The sequence below is a fragment of the Pyrgilauda ruficollis genome, unplaced genomic scaffold (genome assembly GCF_017590135.1).
Source record: "Pyrgilauda ruficollis isolate IOZ18807 unplaced genomic scaffold, ASM1759013v1 scaffold116, whole genome shotgun sequence".
Taxonomy (NCBI): domain Eukaryota; kingdom Metazoa; phylum Chordata; class Aves; order Passeriformes; family Passeridae; genus Pyrgilauda; species Pyrgilauda ruficollis.
Window position 1 is genome coordinate 103,540 of NW_024509877.1, and position 23,040 is coordinate 126,579.

The window sequence follows — 23,040 nt, forward strand, 5'->3', positions numbered from 1 at the left end:
AGCACATCAATACTATACCAGGCAAGAAAGAGTAAAAGTTGAAAACTAACAGGCGCTGGCTGAGGCTGGGCCAGGACGGTGTGGTTTCCAGCTGAAGCCAAAATGGTGTCTGCTCTTACCTGGCCACCTGCAAAAATGATAGGTGCAGAGGCAGGTTTGGGACGGTAGGGGATGGTGGCACCTTTGGGTGGGGACTGCAGACAAAAACACAAAGCGGTCAAAATGTAAAATGAAGCAGAGCTTGTATTAAAAAGATGTCTCTTTTTATAAATATTGGTCACCTCAGAGAACAACACATGTAGATAACCCAGCCCAGCCCACCCTGCCCTCCACCCCACCAGACCAGAAGCACGCTAGGTGCCTCCTGTCTGGGCTTCAAGGGAAGAGCTGAAGACCTGAGTGCATGGCCAAAACAGGCAGTATGACACCTGTGATTTCATTACTGCCACTGTCAGATGAAGCTATGAAGCTTCATTAAGCATGTTAAAGCATTTCATTAAACAGGGGCACAATTTTGAAAATGTCAATGGTTTGGAAACTATGGGCATTTTCAGCAAGGGTTTAAAATGCAGTTTTTTTATATAAATTTATTTTGTGTATCATTTAATCTAAGGGCTAAAAAACTGCCATCAAAATGAAACTTATTGTTCTTATGCAATGATCTGATGTTAAGGAAGGAAAAAGTCCTGGCTGGTCAGAATTATTTCTATTTTAAACAACAGCTGGATGTTTTTTGCCCTGTTCTACATCAGAATAAAATGTCTTTCTTTCAGAACAGCTGCAGCTCTGTTCTGGACCTGGTTGTTCGACAATGTCATGACAGCCTTTGACTGCTAAACCATGCTGCAAGAGGCTCTCAAACACTAGGAGAAGTAGATTTTAACAGAGCCTCTGGAAATCCTTGGCACAGGAATGGCAGGCAGCACCCGAGGGGAACCCATGGCAACTGACAATTATTAATGATGTGCTTGAGCATCCCCTGAGTGAGAAGGGACACGCAGGGCGCCCGCTTACCTCCAGCATCACCACGCAGATCTGCTTCACACACTGGATGATGGCGTCGGGAGTGCCGGATATGGTCACCGCGCGCTCCGTTGAGTTGGGCAGCATGTCCCCTGCCACCTGCACCTGGGCTCCTGTGGACTTCAGCAGAGACAGAGCAAAGACACTGTCATTGCCGTGCAGGCAATGGCACCTCTGCAGTCATTCACTGAGACAACAGAGGGGGTACACCCCTAAACTTTTTTTTTTTTTTTTGGTCTTTGCTGGATGTGGTAGAGCATGTTTGGAAACTCATACCCTGGACATGGATTTGGCTGTTCAAGCCAGTTTGCCAGCACTACCACCCCAGGGAGTTTAGTCCTCAGTAGCTGTTAGGGAATCAAACTGTGACCTGAACGTCAGGAGAAGCATTTTAACCCTATCAAAGGCTGACAGTCGCAATGCTGACTAAAAAGTGAAAATGCTGAAGTACTCTTCAATAATAAAAAAATAATAAGAAAAAAGCCCCAATAATTGAAGAAGCTCAGCTAATCAAATGAGTCACTCTTTAATCTACTGATAAATGGCTCTTTAATCTACTGATGGCTGACTTGTGTCTCTTGTTGAAATTCGAGGCTTCCTTATGCTATATGGTACAGAAGCACTTCTAAATCTTAATTAGTGTTGATTAAATATATGTATATCATCAACTTTTGGCTCATTAATGAATGCAAGAAAGTAATGAGCCACTTTTGGGTTTTTTTTTTTTTTGCACTGTTTTTTAAATATGATCTTGGCACTAGTATGTCTTAGTTAAAAAAAAAAAAATACTGGAGGCCCAAACAACCCTTGACATTATTACACAAACACAGAAGACCTTTTCAGCCAACAGAGAAAAACCCAGGCATTTGATGCTGACTAAGCTCTTTAACATATTGCACAAAAGATCTATTCCTGACTGTTATTGCAATGCAGTATTTGGGCTTTAAAATACAAGTATTCTCAGTAACCATTGACTTTGCATCAGTCAGCAAGGAGTTAATTTGTTTTCCTGTTAGTTATACACAACAAGTGTTATCCTTCTTTCCAAAGACTGATTAATGTACTGATTTAATCTTCTGTTCACTAGTGCTGTTTAAGGCCAAAGTATCAATTCCATGCCCTATAACAGACTTTGGAATTTCACTGTAATTTGATCAATCCCTCATGTTTTTACTTTCTTTTTTTTTTCATAATCTTATCTCAAAAATAGTACTGGAACCCTACATGTTGTTCCTGGGTGCATGACTGAACACAAAAGACCTCTCCTTTTGCAACCGCTCAGTATGTTTTGTAATGATGAAATTAGACCACACTTTGGGCTGGATGCTCCTTGATTTCCCCCTCTTTCCTGGTATGTGCTTTTTAATGTACATTCCTGGGTATCTGTACATCCAGCACAAAAGACTGCCAAGTACCAGAGTCATTTATGCATTTACTCCCAGTGCTAATCATGTTTATTCTCTGACTTTGGTCATTCATCAGTAGCAAGAAACAAGTAATATTTTGTCCATTACCCTTATGCTTAAGAAGATGTGCAGTGTGACTTCTCGCTACATTAGCCTTACCAAAACACCTATTTGGCCAAACACTATCCTTTTACTTCCTTGTACCAGACTATGGGCAATTGCTTCTGAAACTGTGCTCACCAGGATAACCACTTCAGTCACTTCATTTAACCAACAGACCAATTTCACCTTTAAAAACCTATGTCCTGGGCACAGTTCTATAGTGCTCTGGAGTGAAGTTACCAATATTTAATATAAAATCTGAAGTATGGACAGCTGTTAAACCTAGAGCTAAGCAATCACTAGCACACAGTTCACACTCATGCCTGTTTCTATTTTAACAGAACTAAGAAATCAACTTAAAAGCTCCATAAAACCTACTGTCTTGGATCCACATTTCAGATGAAAAAAACCAGAGTTTCAGGTTCGTAGAGCCTGTCAAAAGCCTTTTGTATTGACATAGGCAAACTAAAAAAAATGAATCAACATGTTATCTTAGTACTCAACACTTCATCCCATGTTGGAATGAATTCAAATTTAGAAGGAATATTGTCACTTCCTCCAGAATAACAATCCATTTTTCTGCAATGTTTATTCACATTTTCTCTATATAACTGTGCATGTACCTGATTTTCTTGTATGAGTGATTACAAACATCAGATCCTTGGCTTGGCATGTGCTATATTGTTAACAGTACTCCTTGCATTTTTTGTTTAGACAAAAAAGTGGCTCCTAGCACACTGAATGAGTACCTCTAGCTAAAGTTTAGACTAAAAATAAATTCTGTGTTTGGAATGCATCAGATCAGGTCACTTTAATGTCACTGTGGCCCAGTGACATTAAGGAGAAACAGGGAAGGAGCACGAAAATCACACTTTTCTAGAAAGTAGATCTACTAGCCTGGAATCCCCAGTGCTGCTTGGGTTTTTCTCTGCCTGTAAGGGCGGTGACTAATTTGGAAATGGCTGCAACTCTTTGATTTGGGGTCCCCTGAGTATTGCTAGGCAGGGGTCTGTGCTGGAAAAGAAACTTGAAGAGCCATTCATCACTGTTGCTTTGCTTAATTGTGCATGAAAGACTTTATACACTGTAAAACTGTTTCTCTATTTCACGTGTGGTCTTTAGTGTCAAGAAAAGTAGAAGTGCAGCTGTGCTGGACCCCCTGCTCCTCTCAGACCAAGGCTTTTCCAGGTTTTCCAGTCGACACGTGCTCATGTTGGTGTGATCAGCAAAGTGCAGTGGGTGATGTTGGCAGGGCACACTGCAGTAGGATGCTGAGCTAGCCAGTGTCCCCAGCACATCCCAAGACTTACCTCCCGGATTTCTTTGATTTTGGAACCTCCTTTTCCTATGAGGGATCCACACTGACTTGCTGGGACGACGAGCCGCAGCGTTACGGGCGGTTTGCTTGTCACCGAGCTGTTCGTCATCGAAGCGTTGATGTCCTGTAATCACAGTGTCAGCGAGCATTAGCGGGGATTTGTCACTCTTGGGGAGCACTGAAGGGCTCAGAGCAAATGCTCAGGCTGTCTGAGGAGAGCTGGGGAGTGTGCAACCAGCTGTGGCTGGCTTTGGTGGTAAGGAAAGCCCACCACAGCTCTGCCGGTGATACACTGTAAGCATGAAGCCACTTGTGCCAGAGGAACCCTTTGGATGTCTGGCATTGCAAAATCCGTGCTGTGGAACCACAAGGCAGGACTAGGAGGAGGAGATGGTGTCTGCCATTAAACCAGTCAAAATAGGTGAAAAAGGCAAAGAGGCTTTTGGATTCACAGGCTTCCAAAACCAGTTTCACTCTGTTTTGGTCTTGTTTCTATCACCTCAGTTAGAAAATTTATACTGTGTAATACATCTCTGCATTTCATGCCTCTTTCCAGATTGGATTCAAAGGAAAATAGTTAAAAAAAGGAATGACAAAGAACATGTGAATAATCTGAAGCAGAGAAAATCAGATGATTTTGATAAGTCTTCTGCCACCCTCTAGATTTAATTTCTTTTTTGTAGCAGGTCCATAAGTATTTGTAGCACTTCACAATTTCTAAAATATTTTCCATCCATCATGGTTATGTAACCAAAGCACAAAAAGCTCAGCACAACAGTAATTGCCTGTGTCCAGGCATGAAACACATCCATGTGTCCCACTGTCCAATGAGTCTACATTACACACTCTCATAAGCACTTCAATTTGTTGCAAGGTTTAAATTGTTTTAAATAGATTTTGCTTGTTCAAAATCTTGTAGGCAAGACAAAAGAATCCCTCTAAAGACTTCATCACAGAGGAAAAGATAAAGCTTATTTTCCCACTGATCAGTGGGATGCTTTGAGGGTACTTAGGATGAAAAAATAAAAAGCCACAAGCTGCACTGCAGCTGCCCAACAACTCATGAGAATCTTAGAGAGTTTTGGTAACACTAGCTATGAACTGAGCAGACTCATCCGTGAGGTGGCATGACACAGCTATTATACTCTCCACAGGAATGTTACCAAAGATTAGGACAGGAATGAGAAAACATGCATTTCCTATTAAGTCCGTCAGACAGAACTGATGTGATTTCCTATGCTTATAAAGACTATCACTTTTTTTTTAACAAAAAACCAAAAACAGTACCAAAAAAACCAACCAACCAACCAACCAACCAACCAACCAACCAAAAGTGCCTATATTGTGCAATCAGGACCCCAAATTATAAAAAAAAACAATCAACAACAAAACTACTCAGCACTTAAAGCAACTCTGCACATCTCACTGAACCAGTGTGGGAGCCTGGTGACACCAGCACTAATTCCTATGGTATGTCCCCTGTTTTGATGGCAGCATTCCTTCATCCAAGAAAAGGCTTGGTATGACCTTAATTAGCTTAAAAGAGAAGAAAAGAAAATCTTGAGTGGAACAAGGCATTGCTGCATGTGACAAGACAGCTACCAAATCATTCCTCTGCCAGCCAGTATTAACTCATGTTCTGTTTAGTGGCTGTGTCAGTGAGAGACTGCAATCCAAAATAAAGCCAGAGGGATAACAGAATTTTGCAGCACCCATGTATCTGAGATAAAGTTATGCCGATTTTTCAGCTGGAAGATGCCATCTCGCTGTATCATGTTTGTGTCAGGTGAAGGCACATGTAGGTGAATAATCCTCTTCAGTCACACAGCACAAAACTTAATCATGTCTCCTACTTCCATATCATATGTAGCCTTCACTGAAATTTTCTGCCTTCTGCAGGAACTGGAAGCCACGGTTCTCTTTATTTTGTCCTCACTAATTAATAAGAGCAAAATCTAAACATGGGGGCTCAGCAGCATGGAGTGCATACAGGAATTATTCCAGCTTAAAAACAAGACGAAGGAGAAATAAGCAGACAAAAATCCCCCTCAGAACTGCAGGCTTCCAAGGAGGGATGGCTCAAGACTTTCCCACAGAAGAGTCATCTTTCAAAGTGGGAGATTCCTATTTATTTAACCTCTAACTTTTTGTGACAATGCATCCATTTCTTCAGGTCTTTGGCAGACACTACAGCTGGACCTTGCGTGGCTTTCTCCCTGCTTGGTGGGCTGCTCCTCAGCCACGACAGGATAACTGGGAGCCTGGAAGTGCTGAAGAGCCAGCAGAAGCTCTTGGCATCCTGGAGTCATAGTATATAAGGCTTCCCAAGACAAACTAACCTGGCAGCTCAGAATTCTGCCAAACCTCCAAGGAAAAAAAAAACCAAAAAAACCCAAATTCTTCTTTTCTGGTTTCAAAGGAAATGTTAAACTGTCCAACTTCCACAGCAAGGAGGATTCTGTGAGGTGGCTCCTCCCTTGGAAATGACCACTACAGGACTGATCACAGTTGTACTGGCAAGAATTTATGTTTGTCAGAAAGGTATCACCCTAACTGCTTTTATCACCTTCCTTTTCTCTTCTTCCTTAGAGCCATACAAGTGCTTCATAGATGTTTACAGAAGAACAAGAATTCCAAAATTCCTTTTCCTATTCATCTGGAGAAGCTCTGACTACTGAGCTGTGCCTGCTGGTTATTCCAGTGCTTAAGTACCACGTGCTTTCAGAGGATTATGCAGACTTACAAGCAAAGCTAGAGCTGCCCCAGTGAAGTTACAGGGTCGCCAGTGAAGTTACAGCTGCGTTTCTTGGGTCTCAGCCTCCAGTCCAAAAATGACTGCGCTAAAATGTCCCCTCTTGTAGTTCCAGGGGTCTGCCTGGGTTAGTGTCATTTTCTAACAACTCTCTTTGTCCCCTGCAGTGAACACTTTAGGTATTCATGTCAATACCTACTTAGCTTGTAAATTCATCATAAGACTGATAGAAAAACAACTTCCATTAGGAAGGTTGTCAAAGCAGAATTATATAAGGCTACAGAACAACCACAAGACAAACCCAACCTTTCTTATTTTTCTATCTCTCTGACATATTTTGAAACTTTTACTAGCATTAGGAAAGCACTCCAGGACTTCCTACACCTGCTTATCTCTAGGTATATAGCTGTAGGGTAGAAATTAAGGGTCCAAGGTCTTCATGTGGGCATGCATGACAAATAACAAAACAAACCCTCAAAGCAGCAGTCTCACACATACATCTTTTTTCTTCTGTTTCAACATAGTTGCAATAACCAGAGCTGGACTGAATCTTTTAAATGGCTGAAGAAATCTCCAAAAAAAAAAGATATGCATGAAAAATAGCACTTGGTAGCTAGCTAATTTGTAATTTTTGAAGCAGCACTTTATTTTTCCTCCAGAGTGTTACAGTTGCCTCATTTTATTGGCAGGAAGATTTATAGGAAACCTAACTGATTATATATATATATAATGTATTATATCTACAATAGGTATTATATATACATGTTTCTTTACTGCTGTTCTTTTAAATATACCACAAACCAATTATGTTAAACTAAATACAGATTTATTTCGGAGCAGTACTTGATCTGCAGAGATTGCCAATACTCCTTTGCTAATACTCATATGAAGAGCCCAGGCTACCTTCGAAAACCTGCAAGTGCAAATAAGTGCAAAATCCAGCCAGATGCCTGAATTTCAGCTTTATTTGCCTGTTGCTACCTACAGCACTTTCAAAGACTACGTCGTGTTGGGTGGTGGGCTGGGGATCTGATGCCGTGCAGTGTTTGATGTTTGTATGAAAAATGCAGCATTATTTCCACTGGGTACTCATTTTGGTGGGAACTGGCAGGGATTATCTGTGCTAATGATTCTCTCAGCATTTTACAGGATGAGGAACATGTTTTTCCTGTAGAGGGCAGAGACACTGCTCTCTCCAGGATTCTCTGGACTGGAGGGTATGGTACTGTGCACTGAGCTGCCTCTTAAACTAGAAGAAACAGGGATTGGTCCATGATGGGCAGGAGATGAAGAGGAGAAAGAGGTGACAATAGGAGGCTTTGAAATTGGGTTAGATAGAATTACCTCTGGTTCTGCAGGCTTAAACCTCAAAATCATTATTATTTCATTAACAACTGGCAAAAACCTCCCCAAGCATTCTTATAAAATGTGCCATGCCACAAAACTAGGACATTTTATCAACATACTGAAAGTTTGGAATATCATGCAGGAAACATGAAAACCCATGATGGATTGAAGAAATATAAATAGGATTAACACCTGCAGTATGAAAAAAAAAGGTCATTTGTCTGGAGCCTTACAGGAATGTTTGCCAATACTGAAGAGGCGGAAACACCTGAGCAGGAGCTGGGGTCACCCACCAGGCAAAGCATGGCTGTGTGCAAAGCATTAAACTAGTAGGAGGTGAGGCATTTTCAGCAGTGGCAGGGATATGACAACGTGATAAGCAGGACAGGGGACGGTAAAGCTGTTAAATAAGCCTTTGTGGAACTTCATTTGCAACCTGTCCACAATTAACACAGACATTCAAGATAAAATGCAACTGGAAAAAGGTGGAAAGGGACTACTAGACTCATGAGAGGGGTGGGGAATGCATCCTCTGAAAGACTGTGCTTGGATCACTCTCTCTGGCAAAAGCAAAGGTGTGTGGGGATAAAATAATTTTCTAAATATATATCCAGAAAGGGAATCCTCAGGGATGGAAAGGCAAGAATTACCTAAACTACTGGCCAGTGCTGGCATAGAAACAAAGCTGCATGAACTGCTCATCAATAAAGTCAGGTGAGGAGCGAAAAGAAAGTGTCTAATCATCAGAGACCTGAAGTTGTGGAGCCAGTATCAGCAAATAGAAAAAAATCTAACTAGCTTTTGATCATGCTGTGAAGTTACAAGTCCAAGCCATACAGTTGATTCTAGAAGACAACTGCATCTGGTGACTTATGAGCTCTCCTGTAGCTGTGTTGCTCTAAATTTGAACATTTGCCATGTGTAAATAAAGGCACATGTTGACAATTCTCATCAATTCCTCCACCTCCCTGTGCTGTGGGGAGATGTGGAGACTAACCTTGCAGGCTTGGAGAAATAAGAACTCTTAAGAAAGGGATTAACATCCCTCTAATTTAATCCATTCTGGAGAGACCCTGCCCTTTGCTTCAGCTGCAGGTGACGCAGTCTGCCTGTCTGCAAGCTCCTCCACTAGGATTTTCAAAAGCAGAGGGAGTTAAATCCTCTCCAGAGTGACCATGGTTCATGTTCTGTACTCTGCTGCCTTTTCATTAAAATGGTGACTCTATCTAATTGTAGCTGGTCCACGAAACTGAAGGAAATCTCAGCAATTTAGATACATATCTGCACAGAACACTTTGTCTACAGTGAATTGAACTCCTGCCTTACTTACTCTGAGTGCCTTTAATTTGTTTTAAAAGACAAGTCTTAAATGTGGTAATGGATAATCATATAGTTTGTTTTTGAAATAAAAAAAAAATCTAGTTAAATGAGTTATATATTCATTTTGACATATATAACATTTACATCAATACCAACTGGATTCATACAGAAACAGAGTTAAAAGTTAGGCAATTATTCTTTTCAAATCAAACCCACAATGGGAATAGAATTTTTCCAAGACATTTTTCCTACCATTAGCACACATTACTAGAAGCAATTGCTTTTCCCTGAAGCCTCCAAAAAGCAAAAGAAATGATCAAACATCTTCTAAATTGACCCATTATTTTTCTTCAGCATTGCTGCCAAAAGCATTTATAAAAATATAACCACTTTCATTGCTATTAAATAGAACATTAAACAAATCCTATTTAACATTAAAGCAAACATGAGAAAATTCAAACAGTGTTTGTATTTCAACTTGAAGAGAGAAAAAAATTATTTGCTTACCTCTTCAAATTTTAGTGCAATCATAGAAAAAGCTTTAAAAATTGCATCTGTTGGGCCTGTTATTGTCACAATTCTCTCTGGACAAGTGCCTTCTGAAATATTGATTCGTGCACCACTCTGTCAAAAGGAACAAATATTTTTCAAAGTTATACTTCCTAGGGAGCAAACAAAGTAGGATTAGGAATATAGTTTGGGAAGGAATACCTTGAGGCATCTAATTCCCTCCCCTACAACTGCAGCCCCAACATCATATAATTTCAGCATAAACTGATCACATTGGAAAAATTCATGTAACTGCGGGAAGCCGGATTCTGTCTGGGTAAATACTTCTGCAGCCTTCTTTGCAGCATGCATATAGCATCTCTATAACTCAAAGTTGCAAATAATTGCATAATCAAGTCTTTTTCCTTCCTGCTTGAAGGATTAACCTTAAGCAGGACTGGAGCTGCAGAATTTAAGAGAAGGTGGTTGTCTCCAGGGAGCACCAGCATTTCCCAGGAGCGATGCACCTCTCTGGTTTGGAGCCCCAAAGGTGGGGCTTGGCTTCTCTGCCTCTCTACTGGGGCCTTGCTTTGCACTGTGGAGAAGGCTCCTTGTAGATGTGCCTCATGTGAAGGCAGCCAGCCAACATGCACTGAGCATCCCTCTAAAGGATTAGTGGTAGGACAGGACACACCAACAGTACTGTGTCCATAGGGCAAGGAGCCTGTTGGGTGGAGGTAGAAAATCAGAAGTCTCAAAGAGAAGCCAGGCTGGTTCGCAAGTATATTCGGTGCTCTTCATGCCACAGTAGCAGTGCAGAGAAAATGTCTCAACCAGGAGGTTTTATATATTAAGAAATTTATATGTTTTTAAATACATATTTAAGAAGCTCTTTAATGTAGGTAATGATCAAATCCAGTTCAGGTAAGAGCCACCCTATGTGTTCTCTGAGATTTCAGTCCTGGAAATGTGTTAATGCAGCCTAACAAGACTCTGGAGCCTCAACTCACCCACAGGCACTGATCTTCTTGGGGATCAGGGCCTGAAGCAAATGTGAGACAAGCTGGGTTAGTCTGGTCCTTTGCCTGCAGTCACCACACAGCTGCTGATGTGCTGTTCCAGCCCTTAACCACCCTGTGCTGCTGCTCTACTGCAAGAGGCTGTGCTTCCTCATATCACAGCACCCCCACACAACATGAAAAAAAACCAAGGCTCAACACTACTGATAGAAAAAATTTCCTGCCACAGACCTGGGCACAGAACTGAGGGTTCTGTATTTTTCTTTAGGCCTGAAGTTGTCTCTGACATTTCCTCAATGACAGCATTGTCTCTGACATTTCCCAAAGACAGAGATACATTTCACACCATAAAGATGGCATGCACCCTGCCACATCTGCCAGAGAAGTCAAAATAAAAGTTGCATTTTCCTTTTAAAGAAGTACTGAAAAAGGTAGTAATTTAAAGAGTGACCAAGTTATCATCATGTGGAGATACAGCCTCTTAGTCCTGTGCTGATATAAAGATACATACAATTCTATTATTTAAAAAAAAAATCAAGAAAATAAAGTGTCTTCTGACCACATATACATGACAGCAGGGGTTCAGGAATGGAAGAAGAACATTTGATATTTATCTTGAAAAACAGATCAAGCATCATAGGTATTCTCTAAGATGTTTTACTCAGAAGTTAGGAGCACTCTCCAATAATGGCTTCCCTTCTGTGCATACAATTTATGTACAAACATATCTGCTCATGGTCATAATTAATAATTACATTAAAATGTGTTGAATTATGTTTACCTAGTACAATGGAAAATTTTTTCTTTTTTTTTTTTTTTTTTAAAGTATTAGAAAACGTGTGAAAATATGGGTGAGAACATGTCATCAAAAAGGAGCTCAGAACTCAGTCAGCCTGACAATGAAATCCCTATTGTGTATATTTAAAGATGGATGTCTGCAATTTTCTTTACTAAAATACTTTGACATTTCCCTGCCACAGACCTTCTATCAGAGTAGAAAACAACGAAGCAGCTGACACAGTAATGTACTGCAGCTTTACTAGAGGCAAACTGACTTTCCTTGAGGCATCCTCTATGCACTGCACTCCTAAAGTTTAAAACAGTAGGATTTATCTTTTGACTTATAGTTTTAGCAGTTGCTTCAAAGCAGAAAAATTACATGGATCTCCAGGTAGGATGTGCTGCCTTGCAGGACCAGCGTGGGTCTCTAGCCTCCACCCGAGCACACTCCTCTGAAGACAGCACAGCTTGTTCTGTGGCACACAAAGAAGACTGCAGACACTGGGGAGGCTGAGATTTATGCAGTGCCCTGTTTTAATCCTATTTGTTTTCAGCCTTTTCAAAGGATGTGAATGGCAGGTGTGCAGGTCTACCCTGCCCACATCCTACTCACAGCTTCAAAATGAGGAAAAGCTAAGGCTTTGCCAAGACATGGCAGAGAGATGCTCTGGCTTACACACATCTGGCTCCAGCTCTGCTGAAGCTTGTGTCTACCCTCAAACTTGACGTGTGTTAGTCTAACGCTTGGTTTCAGATTTTTGGAAACTCTACCAGGAGGCCAAGCCATGTGCAGGACTGATGTTGGTATGCTAATGAAAGATACAGTGGGTCTGATGCACAGAACCATGCTGTGAGCTGTTCCTGAGATAAGGCAGCAGCAGGCACATCGCTAGGGGAATGAAGGGCTCCAGACTGCTGCAGCGATAAGGAGGCTACATTAACAACGATGTTTAATTTAGGCCAGCATGTTTATAGCCCACCGCTTGCAAAGAACGGGGATGTTACACGATCGGCCCACTTGATGGCAGCATCGGTCTGCACATGCTGAACTCACTGTTCTCTGAGCTGGAAAGGAAGGCAAGTGAAGACATCAAAGCTTGTCTTACCTCCTCCCTCATCTTCTTCACTGTCTCACCTTTCTGTTAAAGAAGCATAAAAAACCCCCGTTAGCCTGGGCGAAGAAAAGAGAAATGATATACAATAGTTTAACATGAATATAAAGTTATTTTCTGACCTTTCCGATAATGCTTCCAACCTCCTGCAATAGAAAAAAAAGAGACACCATGAATGATACGATTTGTTACAGAAGAGCATTTGTGCTGTTCTTAAGCTATTTCATTATCATTTATTTCAAACCTTCAGTGTGAAGCATAGCTCCCTTCCATTGTTGCTGTATACAAATATGCCATGTTAGATACAAAGGGATGGACTAAAAATGCAGCTTTGCAGCCAACTGATCGTGCAAGAAAAACACTTTTAACAGAAACTGATCTCGTGGTTACAGATCAATCCCGCTACTTTAAACACAGACAAACCCCTATCAGGGAATGAAAAGTTAAGAAATAACAGAACTGCACAATCTACTGGAGAAAATGAGGTGTAATACAAACATCAAAATAATTGCTGGTTTCTCCAAGGGCGGGTATTTACCCTCCTTACGCCTTTTAATAGTGAGAGCTGAATTTCCACGCTACCAAGTGTTATTGTGTAAACACCTGGTGGCCTGTCTTAATCTCCCTATTAAGCACTTAGAGAACAATAACTGCTAATCACTTTTTAGGGATTTGGGAATTGCTACTGGGCTCCCACAATCTTCCACCAAAGGAAAGAAAATACTGAGAAGTGTGGCCGTGGACATAAAGTAGGGGAAAAATGTGGCAGTTCTGGCAACATCCAAAAGGTGAAAATCTTGGTGAATACACCAACAGGTAGCAAAAATGAAACTATTAACACTAAAATGAATAGTCTGGACATGTTACACAAATCATGCAGCTGTGACATCAGACTGGAAATCATGTGATGGAGAGATCAGCTAAAGGAAAATAAACTCTTCTTCTATATTAAGATTGTGAAATCTACTTCTACAGTTAAAGACTGCCTCAGCTGGTTGAGCTGTCTCAGATGTATGATACACCACTTCCCCCCAGCCAGTCCATATACTTCAGTGTGATCCATCCTGGAACACAGTCCTAAGTGTATAATTTTTGAAATTTTTGTCCTCTAACACTCTATCCAGTGATAGACTCATGATAAAGTGGTACTGACTTCACTCTGCAGGAAAGAACTACCTGCAGTGACCTTGAGTTATTTTTACCAGTTGTTTATAAGCACATAACGTGAAGCTGTTTGTGCTTGCAACTCCTCACATCCTGCTCACAAGACATGAAGACTTTTCAGTGAGACGAAGTTACCTATTTCAATGAACTCTGGCATACCGTTCCTTTATGCTCTCTGCAAGTCTGCACCAACACCTGACTGAGGGGAACAGTCAATACACTGCTGGACAGGCTGGAAAAGTGGGCTGGGACAAAGCTCAGGGAGTAGCACGAAGTCAGACGAAAAGCCCCATGTCTGTGATGGAAAAAGCCCATGCAGCAGGACAAGCTGGACAAAAACTTGCTACCTTAAAACTGACTTTGCAGAAAAAGTCCTGAGGGTCCTAACTGAGAACTTCAACATAAATAAATGAGTACATCAGCAGCGCACCCCTGATCAATCGAAGGCTGGACTGTATTAGCAGGAGTGTAGGCAGCAGGCTTGGGCAAATGGATCTTTGCCATTCTGTTTCTGAGAGCATGTCTGGAGGATTGTGGCCTCTTTTGGGCTCCTAGTACAAGACAGACAAAGACACATTAAGGTGAATTCAATGCAGGGCTACCAAGCTGGTCAGGGGACCACAGCACAGGACACATGAGCAGAGGCTGAGAGAACTATATTTGTTCTTGAGAAGAGAAGACTTGACAGGGAAGTCTTACTGCAGTGTACAATAAGGAAAACAAGCTACAATATCAAATTCCCACTCAAAGTGAGGAAAAAAAAATACCATGGGGATGGCTGGACATTGAAAGAGGCACCCAGAGAATCATCATCCTTAAAGGTGTCAGAACCCAGCCTGGGCAAGGCCCTGTGTAATCTGCTCCAATGCAATCTGCCTCAGGAGGTCAGACTGGAGGTCTTTGTGGGTCCCTTCCAACCCTCACTGGTCTGTGATTCTTCAGCCTCATTCCCACTGAAGTCAATGCCTTAATAGCCACAAAGTTCCTCAATCCTCTGAGGCCCCTTCTCAGGTTTGTTCTCAAACTGTGCTTTTCCTGTTTGCTATTTTCCTTTCTTTTCCAATTGCTCTTTTAAGATGGCATTCTGCACTCTTGTACACACTGAGCTGAGAACAGATATTGTCCAGACAGGAGCTGCAAATCTTCCAGTGCTATCTGCTTTACAAACCTACAGTTCTGCTGGCCAATGTAGAGTAGACCTTTACACTTCACACAGCTGTGTGAGTGTTTTTGGCAAAGCTGCTTGTGTCCATTTGGGACTATGAGATACCTGCACCTCTGTACATACAATGCAGAGAAGCAGCTCTGTGAGAATGGGCATGAAAGGGCTCACTGCAGTTTTCTGTCTTCTAACTAAATTATTGTAATATTCTCTTAATATGCAGGTTTAGGACACCCCTCTTCCTGTGGCTGAGACAGCCATACCAGCATGCTGTGTAGGTTCTCAAATGACATGCAGCTTTTTTGTTAGCAGTGACACAAATCTGGGACACCCATTCCCCCAGATTTTTAAGACCTTACTGTTTTTTACATTATCATTGTAACTGTCAATCTCCCAGTGATTGCTGGGTGTGGCTGAGACAGCCATACCAGCATGCTGTGTAGGTTCTCAAATGACATACAGCTTTTTTGTTAGCAGTGACACAAATCTGGGGCACCCATTCCCCCAGATTTTTAAGACCTTACTGGTTTTTTTACATTATAATTGTAACTGTCAATCTCACAGTGACTGCTGGAAAATACAGGGAGTAAGGCTCTCAGTGATGACAAGGTTTGGAAATCCCCCATGTCCAGTAGTTCCTATCTGACCACTTAGCACATCTGGCAGTTTTATCTTAAAAACTTATTCCATTCTTCTCAGTTCCAGCTTTCAGAAATAATTACTTTCATAAAACAAATTCTTAGGTGGTAGAAGGACCTTTTGCAACTGTTTCAGTTGCTATGGGCAAGCAACTATATTTCAGTCCATGGTATAACTTCAGGTTTTGTATACCTGCAGTTTCATTAGAATATGTAGGCCTTGTCTTGAACCTCCAAGGCTCTGTCAGTATAAACTTAATACAAAATCTGTCCCAATCCATTTGATCATCTTGGGTCTCAATGAGAGATGCTGTTCTTTCAGAAATGAATGGATGGGTCATGGGTGATAAATGCAAAAATATCTTCCTTGGACATAGGATAACATATTTTGCTTTATGAAAAGAAAAGCCATGTACTGTTTGTAGCATTGGTAAAAAAGATGGTCCATTTCCAACATGGAAATTAGGAGTATTTAAACAAGCAAAGGAGAGCATAGAATAAAAAGATTCTCAAGCTGATTGTTTCACTGAATTCTCTGTGAGTTTTGCTTTGGATTTCAGTGGGGACAGGAATTCTACATGACTGATCATCACCTTGTTAGTTATTAATGAAGGGCACAAGCTACCAAAGAAATGAGTGGAAGAACTGTGTGAATACACTGAGAAAAAAAAATTTCAGCAAGACTGGTGACCAGTTCCTTGGAACATGCTAGCAAATGTCACTGTAATCATATGGCGTACCTCAAATCTCCCACTCATCAAAGGGTAACTTTAGAGGTTATTCTATTAACCAGTTTCTAAACATCCAAGCCAATGCCACCTCTCCCTCTACTCTGGAAGATGGGATTCTGCTTGGCAATGTGAGGTAAGGTCACAGGGGCAGAGAGAAGCACTAACTTCCCATGGACATTTCAGAATTTTTTTCAGAGTTTTGCTTTATACAAATTACTGGGGAAAAAAAATACAGAATGGTTTTAAATGGGTCACTCCAGACTTTTCTGGGGCCTTAGCTTTTTCTAGGAAAGCCCCAGGAAAGTACTGGTGACAACAGATCATGTCTTTAATTATGATGAGAAACCTCACAGAAACCTATTTCAGCCACAGATTAAATCAAAAGACTCTTTTGACATAATTCTTCAAACTACCAAAGGTACTTCACCAAACCTTTAATGTTTCTTTATACAGTCCAGTATTTGTTTCATACTTTTTCTCATATCATTATGAAATAAGTTTACTGCTAAATGAGATACCTAACACCATTTTTATGACCCTCAAGTTTTAGCATTATTTCTAACCAAGGTTACTTTAATGGCTTTACCTTCTCAGAAAATATTTCTAGATCTGCCAGATATCAAATGTGCTGTAGTTAAGTGCATAAGATGTCTGTCACCTACATTGGTTCATTACAAGTTGGGAGTTCAGTGTAAGTCAGGCAAGCAACCCTCACTGCAGTCCAGGGAGAGACAGTGGAGGATATTTTGTTCCTAAAAAAGGAGGAAAGAAGTGTACTCCCAAGGGTTTTTGCCTTTTCTCATCTGCAGTAGAAGCACCTAAACTGACAGTAACATATGCAACGTTTGGTGAGAGGAGCCTACAGCTGATGTCAAGTTCAGCCTCAGTGCAGGTCAGACAAGTGTTTGATCTAGCTGCATTAGCAAATAATTGCCTATTACAATATACTAACAATTCCTGAACTATTTGTTGTTTTGTAGTGCTCAGGAATATAAGCTAGCAGTAACTATTGATCATCAATTTCAGACTGATTTATTGACTAACCATCCACATGTAAATATAGTAGAAAAAGTCACATGATAACAATTACTGAGTTTCGCATAGTCACACTTGAACAGCAGATCAAAAAGAAGTGAACAAAAAGAAGTTATAAAGGGGAGCACAGAAACTCAGTGGGAGAAAGACAGGTCCAAGCCAACCCATCTGGCAGACTGATGCCAGAGATAAAAGTACTACCCAGGCTCCTTGGCCTCAACATGTAAACACACACTCTCCAGAAGCAGCTGTGCCACAGCACCCATGCTGGATGACTCCAAAATGCTGTGTGTGTCTGCCTACACCCACTGATCCCTCCTCACACACACACAGGTATATTTGTTTGTTTGTATTTAAAATCAATACACACACGGAGGCACTAAACAGACGGGTATCAACTTTCCTTGAAGGAATGCCAGCAATTTGGGGTGCCTATCCTGAGATTCATCAAAGGGGTCTGAGTTTCAGATGGTGCTGCATACCCAGCCCAGGTAATGCTTTCCAAAGGGCATTCCCACCTGGTGACTACATCTCAAGCAGGAGAGTGACACCTGTGCTCAAAGAGTCGTTTTGGAAAGCCTCAGGAAAATTTGAAATGTACATGCTGATTTCAGATAGCCTGAAAATAATTCTCAAGCCTGGGGGACAGAGTTGTCATTATGATTTTCTTTAGTCGCAAATTTTATTCAAGTAGATAAAACAAGAGCTGAACCTCACCAACAAACCCTGGGAGACTGCCCAGCATCAGTAAAGTATATTTCTAATCAACCAGCCAATTCACTGAATATAACTTAAGGAAAAGCAATGGTAAAAACAGGGGATGGTTTCTTGCATGTTGAAATGTAGCATATGATATTATTTGCACACCTTATTCACAAGAATGTGAACAAGAATGTGATGAATTTTGTTCTTAATGAACACTTGGGAAGTGGTGGACCCATCAAAGAGCAGAAAGCTATTTTTGCAGATTGTGCATCATCTGTGGTCAAGGCAAGGCAGCATCAACAGAACAAAATGGGATAGCAAAAATTCCTGTGAGTCAAGGCTTTTGCAGGGCTCTTGATGGTAAGAATGACTAAACAAAGATATAAAACTACTGTAAAAGAAACCTATATGTTAATCAATTATCTTGTGCGTCCTTTGAATAGCAGAGAAAGAAATCAGTCATAATAAGAAAACACGAGGCTTAACAAACGACATCAAACCTTGGTTTAAAGATTAACCTTTAGTCTGTAAACATAAAGTGTGAAATTCCATGAATTTTTCTGAGTGTGAGGTTGGTTTAATAATTACTGAGTCCTGGAAAATCAAATCAAACAAAGGTAGCTATTGTGGGACCATAGAAATGCACAGGTCTTCCTCTATTATCATGCAGCTTTTATTAGCAGTGCTATGGGGCAAATGGAACAAAAACTTCATAGAATCCCTGAGATAAAGCCATGTCTAGAAGGAAAACACATTTAAGAAATAATGTAGGAATATATGCTTTCAGCTCAAAATATCCAACTAAGCACAGGCTCCATCCTAAAGCTTGCACATGCTACCTACTTCCTATAAAGCAGGATAAGGTAGAACCAGTAGGGCTGGAGTCTACAAAAAAACAGCTTTGAAAGGAAAGGAATACAGCCTTCCATTAGGGGGAACACCCATCATAGGACAAGGAGGGGTCCAGGCAACAGCAGACAGCAGCTGTGCTGATAAGTTTTCTAGACCCAGACCAGTTGTTTTTCTCCCATCCATAAGGAGGTGTAACATAACTCAGCTCTCTCTCTCCTCACCTTAACCTGAGGACAGAGTTGCCAATAGTCACCTAAACTCATGAATATGCTTGCGTGGAAGATCCCAAGAGCATGTTCCACAAAGCCGTTCTGAACATCCCGTTTGCATGGAGCATGTGGGGCATCAGCATTTTTCAAAGACTGGAATAAAAGTCAGTTTTTGGAAACATGACAGCCTCAGAGAAAGCTGTCAGCCTCAGAGAAAAAACAGCCACCTAGAGTAAAGTGAGAGTCTGATTTGTGTTCTGGGATTACGTGGGATTAGCCTCACTGCCATGGGATATCTCATGTTCCTAGGCGATGCTTCAGTAGTCACTGTCTGATGCCCACAGCCCTAATTTAGAAAGGCATTGCAGCCCAAGGCCTTCCTTATGGAGTCATATCTTTTGCTAACAAATATGGTAGTGTATGAGGAAATCCAAAAATTATGTTTTTTCTAACGGACATTCCAGTATTATGTATCTTCTGCAAGTGCATCTAACATTTTTTTGGGCTGCTATGCCAATGGGCATTTTTCCTTTGCTTTTTGATAGCCGACGGGTAGCCAGCTTACATTCAGTTTCACACCTAAGCTCCCAGCCTTCCCTGCTAAAACCAACCCAAAACTCAGTTCTGTCCCTGTGCTTGTCCCTGCACCTGTGATGCTGAACCAGCAGCACTGAGCAGGGTGTGTACCTTCTGCAATCTCAGTTCATTACAGTCACGCACTGATGAGGAGATTTTGTTTGGTAAAAGTGGGAACACTTAGCTATGGAGATTGTTTTTGGGAGTAGAGAGTGCCCAGGGGCTGGGGGGAACTCTCTCTCTCCCTTTCTGCTGATTTTTGAGGCTAGTGAGAGCATCTTGGCTGCTCCTACAAAAACACTGAGAAGAGGTCCATCTTGTGTTGTGCATCTGCATGCAGAGTTTTGTTCCATGACCAGGGCTCTCAGGTATCACAGTAATGCAAGCAAACAAAACAGGAACTATAATAGCAATAGGCAGGACAGTCAATCCTCATAATACCCTGACAGTGTTTGTGGAAACTTGAAAGAACAGAACAAACATTGGCTTGATTGGCATTTTATGGCTTGGATTGTATTACTGACAAGGTGATTCTTAAAGTTACTTTGTTGCATTCTGTATTTCAATAAATAAAAAAATTTTAAAAATGGAAAAGTAGAAGGTCATTACCTTTAAGATGGGGAAAATTACTTTCTGTACTTGTTTTATGGTCTTTCAGGGAGGCAATTAAGCAGGCACCAAAAAAGTGGCCACTAACAGATAAAATGGTATTATCTGTACTAATGAAAAAGGCAATTTTTCTTAATGATTTTATTCTGTATTTGAGCTGTTAAGTGTAAGCCATCACTTTATGAGTCTAAATTTTCTTTCCTTTTCTTGTAAAAATTCTGTATGTAGCATCACAAACTAATCACCAACATGTCTGAAAGTCACCACTGAAGCTGGATGTAAGCCACTGTAACCAGTGCTTCCAGTACCACAAGTCACCCATTGATCCTGCTGAAATAATTTTGAACTCAGATACTTTGAGTTCCTCAGGGAATGTAAAATTATGCTGTAAGTACTAAGGCACTCATAGGGTTTTGTCCAAACCCAAACATTTCACTGCAGATACATCTTTCTAATTCACTGCTGCTGAATGAGAAATGCATCACTGAGCAAATGGTATCAGGCAAAGAAAAGCTCCACTCAGCCATCATATCTTTCCTCCATCAATGCAGATTATACAATCTAATAGTACACGTGCTACTCTTTACTGGACGTGTTTAAAATTTGCATAGGAGACTTACAGAACATAACAAAAGTCTCTATACCAGATTTTTTTTTTTGGGATTCCCTTTTAGATTTATTTTCAAAATAGTATTTTATATCATTATTTCCAACCACAAGCACTTATGGCATTCAAAATACCGTAACATTTGTATTTATAATATGTATTTATGAGAATGTTTAAGAAAGCTAGGCATGGTCTCCTCAGTCTCCTAAAACTTTTGTTATTTTTCTGTGAATTCCCCCTCTGTCAGTCTTCACCATCACTCACACATGTGGCACCTGCTGCTGAGCACAGAACTGCAGGTGTGATTCTGCCAGAACAAGGTAATTACTTTCTCCTTGCCCCATGATGCACCAACGCCATACATCCAAAATTGCACACACTTTTGCTGAAATAGCTTTCCTCTCCAACTTAGCATATCCCAAATGTGCCACTCTCTAGACACTGACACATCTGATAGTTTTTAGCCTTTTATGCTTTCCAGATTTCCCTCTGTCACTGAACATGTATCTTCTAAATTACCTTCTCCAGTTAATTGCCTCAACTCTCCAATTTACAGCTCTCAGTATTTGGCAAGAGTCCTACTTTCCTGCCAGTTTTCCTCTCACTCCTTCATCCTACCTGTAAATTATTTCCTTGTTCTTCCTAACCATCCAACTTCATTAATCCATTTTGGTTTTTATTGCTGAACTCCATTCCCTTTCTCTAAAAGATTCCTCAGGCTCAATACATTACTATATTCTACTTTGGTTTCTTGCAGACTTCACTGCACCCAATATGATTTCATCAATGCACACATTCACACAGTGCCTTTGGAAACAATGCATTATTGCTCCTGCAGGTTTGTACTGGAGGGAGGAAGCAGAGATTCTTGCACCACCACTCTGAGATGGAGGTGGATCTCACAGTGGATTTGTGACCTGCCGCCCTTTCTATGCTGGCCCATTTGAATATTTACTCCTGTTCCACCTCATGGACCTGGCTTTTAAATCTCCATTAAGCTGCTTTCCTGAGATTTAAGACCTTTCTACTGCCACAGTCTCTTTACCATCCACATCTAAAATTAAACTTTAATGCTGAGTCTCCAGAGTCTTAATCAGCCTGTTAACACTGGCTGTGTACAAAACCAAACTAGTCCAAAATCATGTAATCATTATCCAATATAGTCCAAATAGATGCTTTATCAACAGTTATTTCTTTCTGGGCATGAACTGACCAAACCTAGTTCAAGACCACTGCAGATGTCAAGTGCTAACATATGTTGGCAGATACCTGTGGGCAAGGCTACAATTTCCAGTCTTTCAACTTCATTACCTGAGGCAGTAAGCAAGGAAAAATCAGCCACAAGTCATGGAAATAGAATATTCAGCAAAAGATGAGCAAGGAATGGTAAGAAACATGGAGGTCTACACCTATATCATATGATATGCAAAGAGCCGAAATAATTTTTATCTTGACAAAAATTTAGAAAGGAAGAAAAAGTAAAAGATACAGTTCTTTTGGGGCCTGAGCTCTGCCTCTCCATACAGAAGGCTCTGATGGCTGGGGGCTGTTTGCCTGTGAACGCACACACACTTCATTCGTCTCCCTTACGCCCTTCAAAACCAGTGATGTAGTCTGGGCAAATATTGCTATTCTTGTCTGTGCTGGAAGCAGAAATCTTGCAATCCCTACAATACTCCAATCTTGCCCAGAAATTATAGTTTTGAAGTAGACAAAGATAATAAAATATCCATATTCATTCACGTCTCTTTCCTACACAGTGATTTTACTTCTTTTACTTCAAGAAACAGCAAGAATCAGAAGGAAAATACAAAAGTAAGGCACTGTAAACAGCCTCAACTCATATTCTCTGTTTTTCTCTACTGAAATGTATGAAACAGCTTTATTTCTTAATGTGGTGCATCTTTCTCATTAATAAAGGATGAAAATGAGTATCTGCATTATTTAACATATTCTATATTTCTAGCTGCATGTCCTTCAAAAGACTCTTCTGTTTCTGACCCCTCTGGAGCAGCATTCAGGTAACTTGGTCGGAAAGGTGCTGAGCAGCAGAGGCTGCAGTGCCTGTGAAGTGCAGCTTTACA

At 40.9% G+C, this 23,040-nt stretch overlaps 1 protein-coding gene across 2 annotated transcripts in view; it reads right to left on the reverse strand.

Moving 5' to 3' along the window:
- The window catches only part of LOC121361977 (poly(rC)-binding protein 3-like), a 138,509-nt gene that overhangs the window by 33,925 nt on the left and 81,544 nt on the right, over positions 1 to 23,040 (reverse strand). Inside the window, exons 3-8 of one of the 2 annotated variants that reach the window (XM_041483137.1) lie at positions 12,791 to 12,814; positions 12,663 to 12,695; positions 9,776 to 9,892; positions 3,842 to 3,973; positions 1,015 to 1,143; positions 51 to 194 (exon numbers count right to left, since the gene is read on the reverse strand). In XM_041483137.1, coding sequence (XP_041339071.1) covers positions 51 to 194; positions 1,015 to 1,143; positions 3,842 to 3,973; positions 9,776 to 9,892; positions 12,663 to 12,695; positions 12,791 to 12,814 — 579 coding nt within the window. The remainder of the gene's footprint in view (positions 1 to 50; positions 195 to 1,014; positions 1,144 to 3,841; positions 3,974 to 9,775; positions 9,893 to 12,662; positions 12,696 to 12,790; positions 12,815 to 23,040) is intronic. The other variant, XM_041483144.1, reaches the window with a different exon arrangement.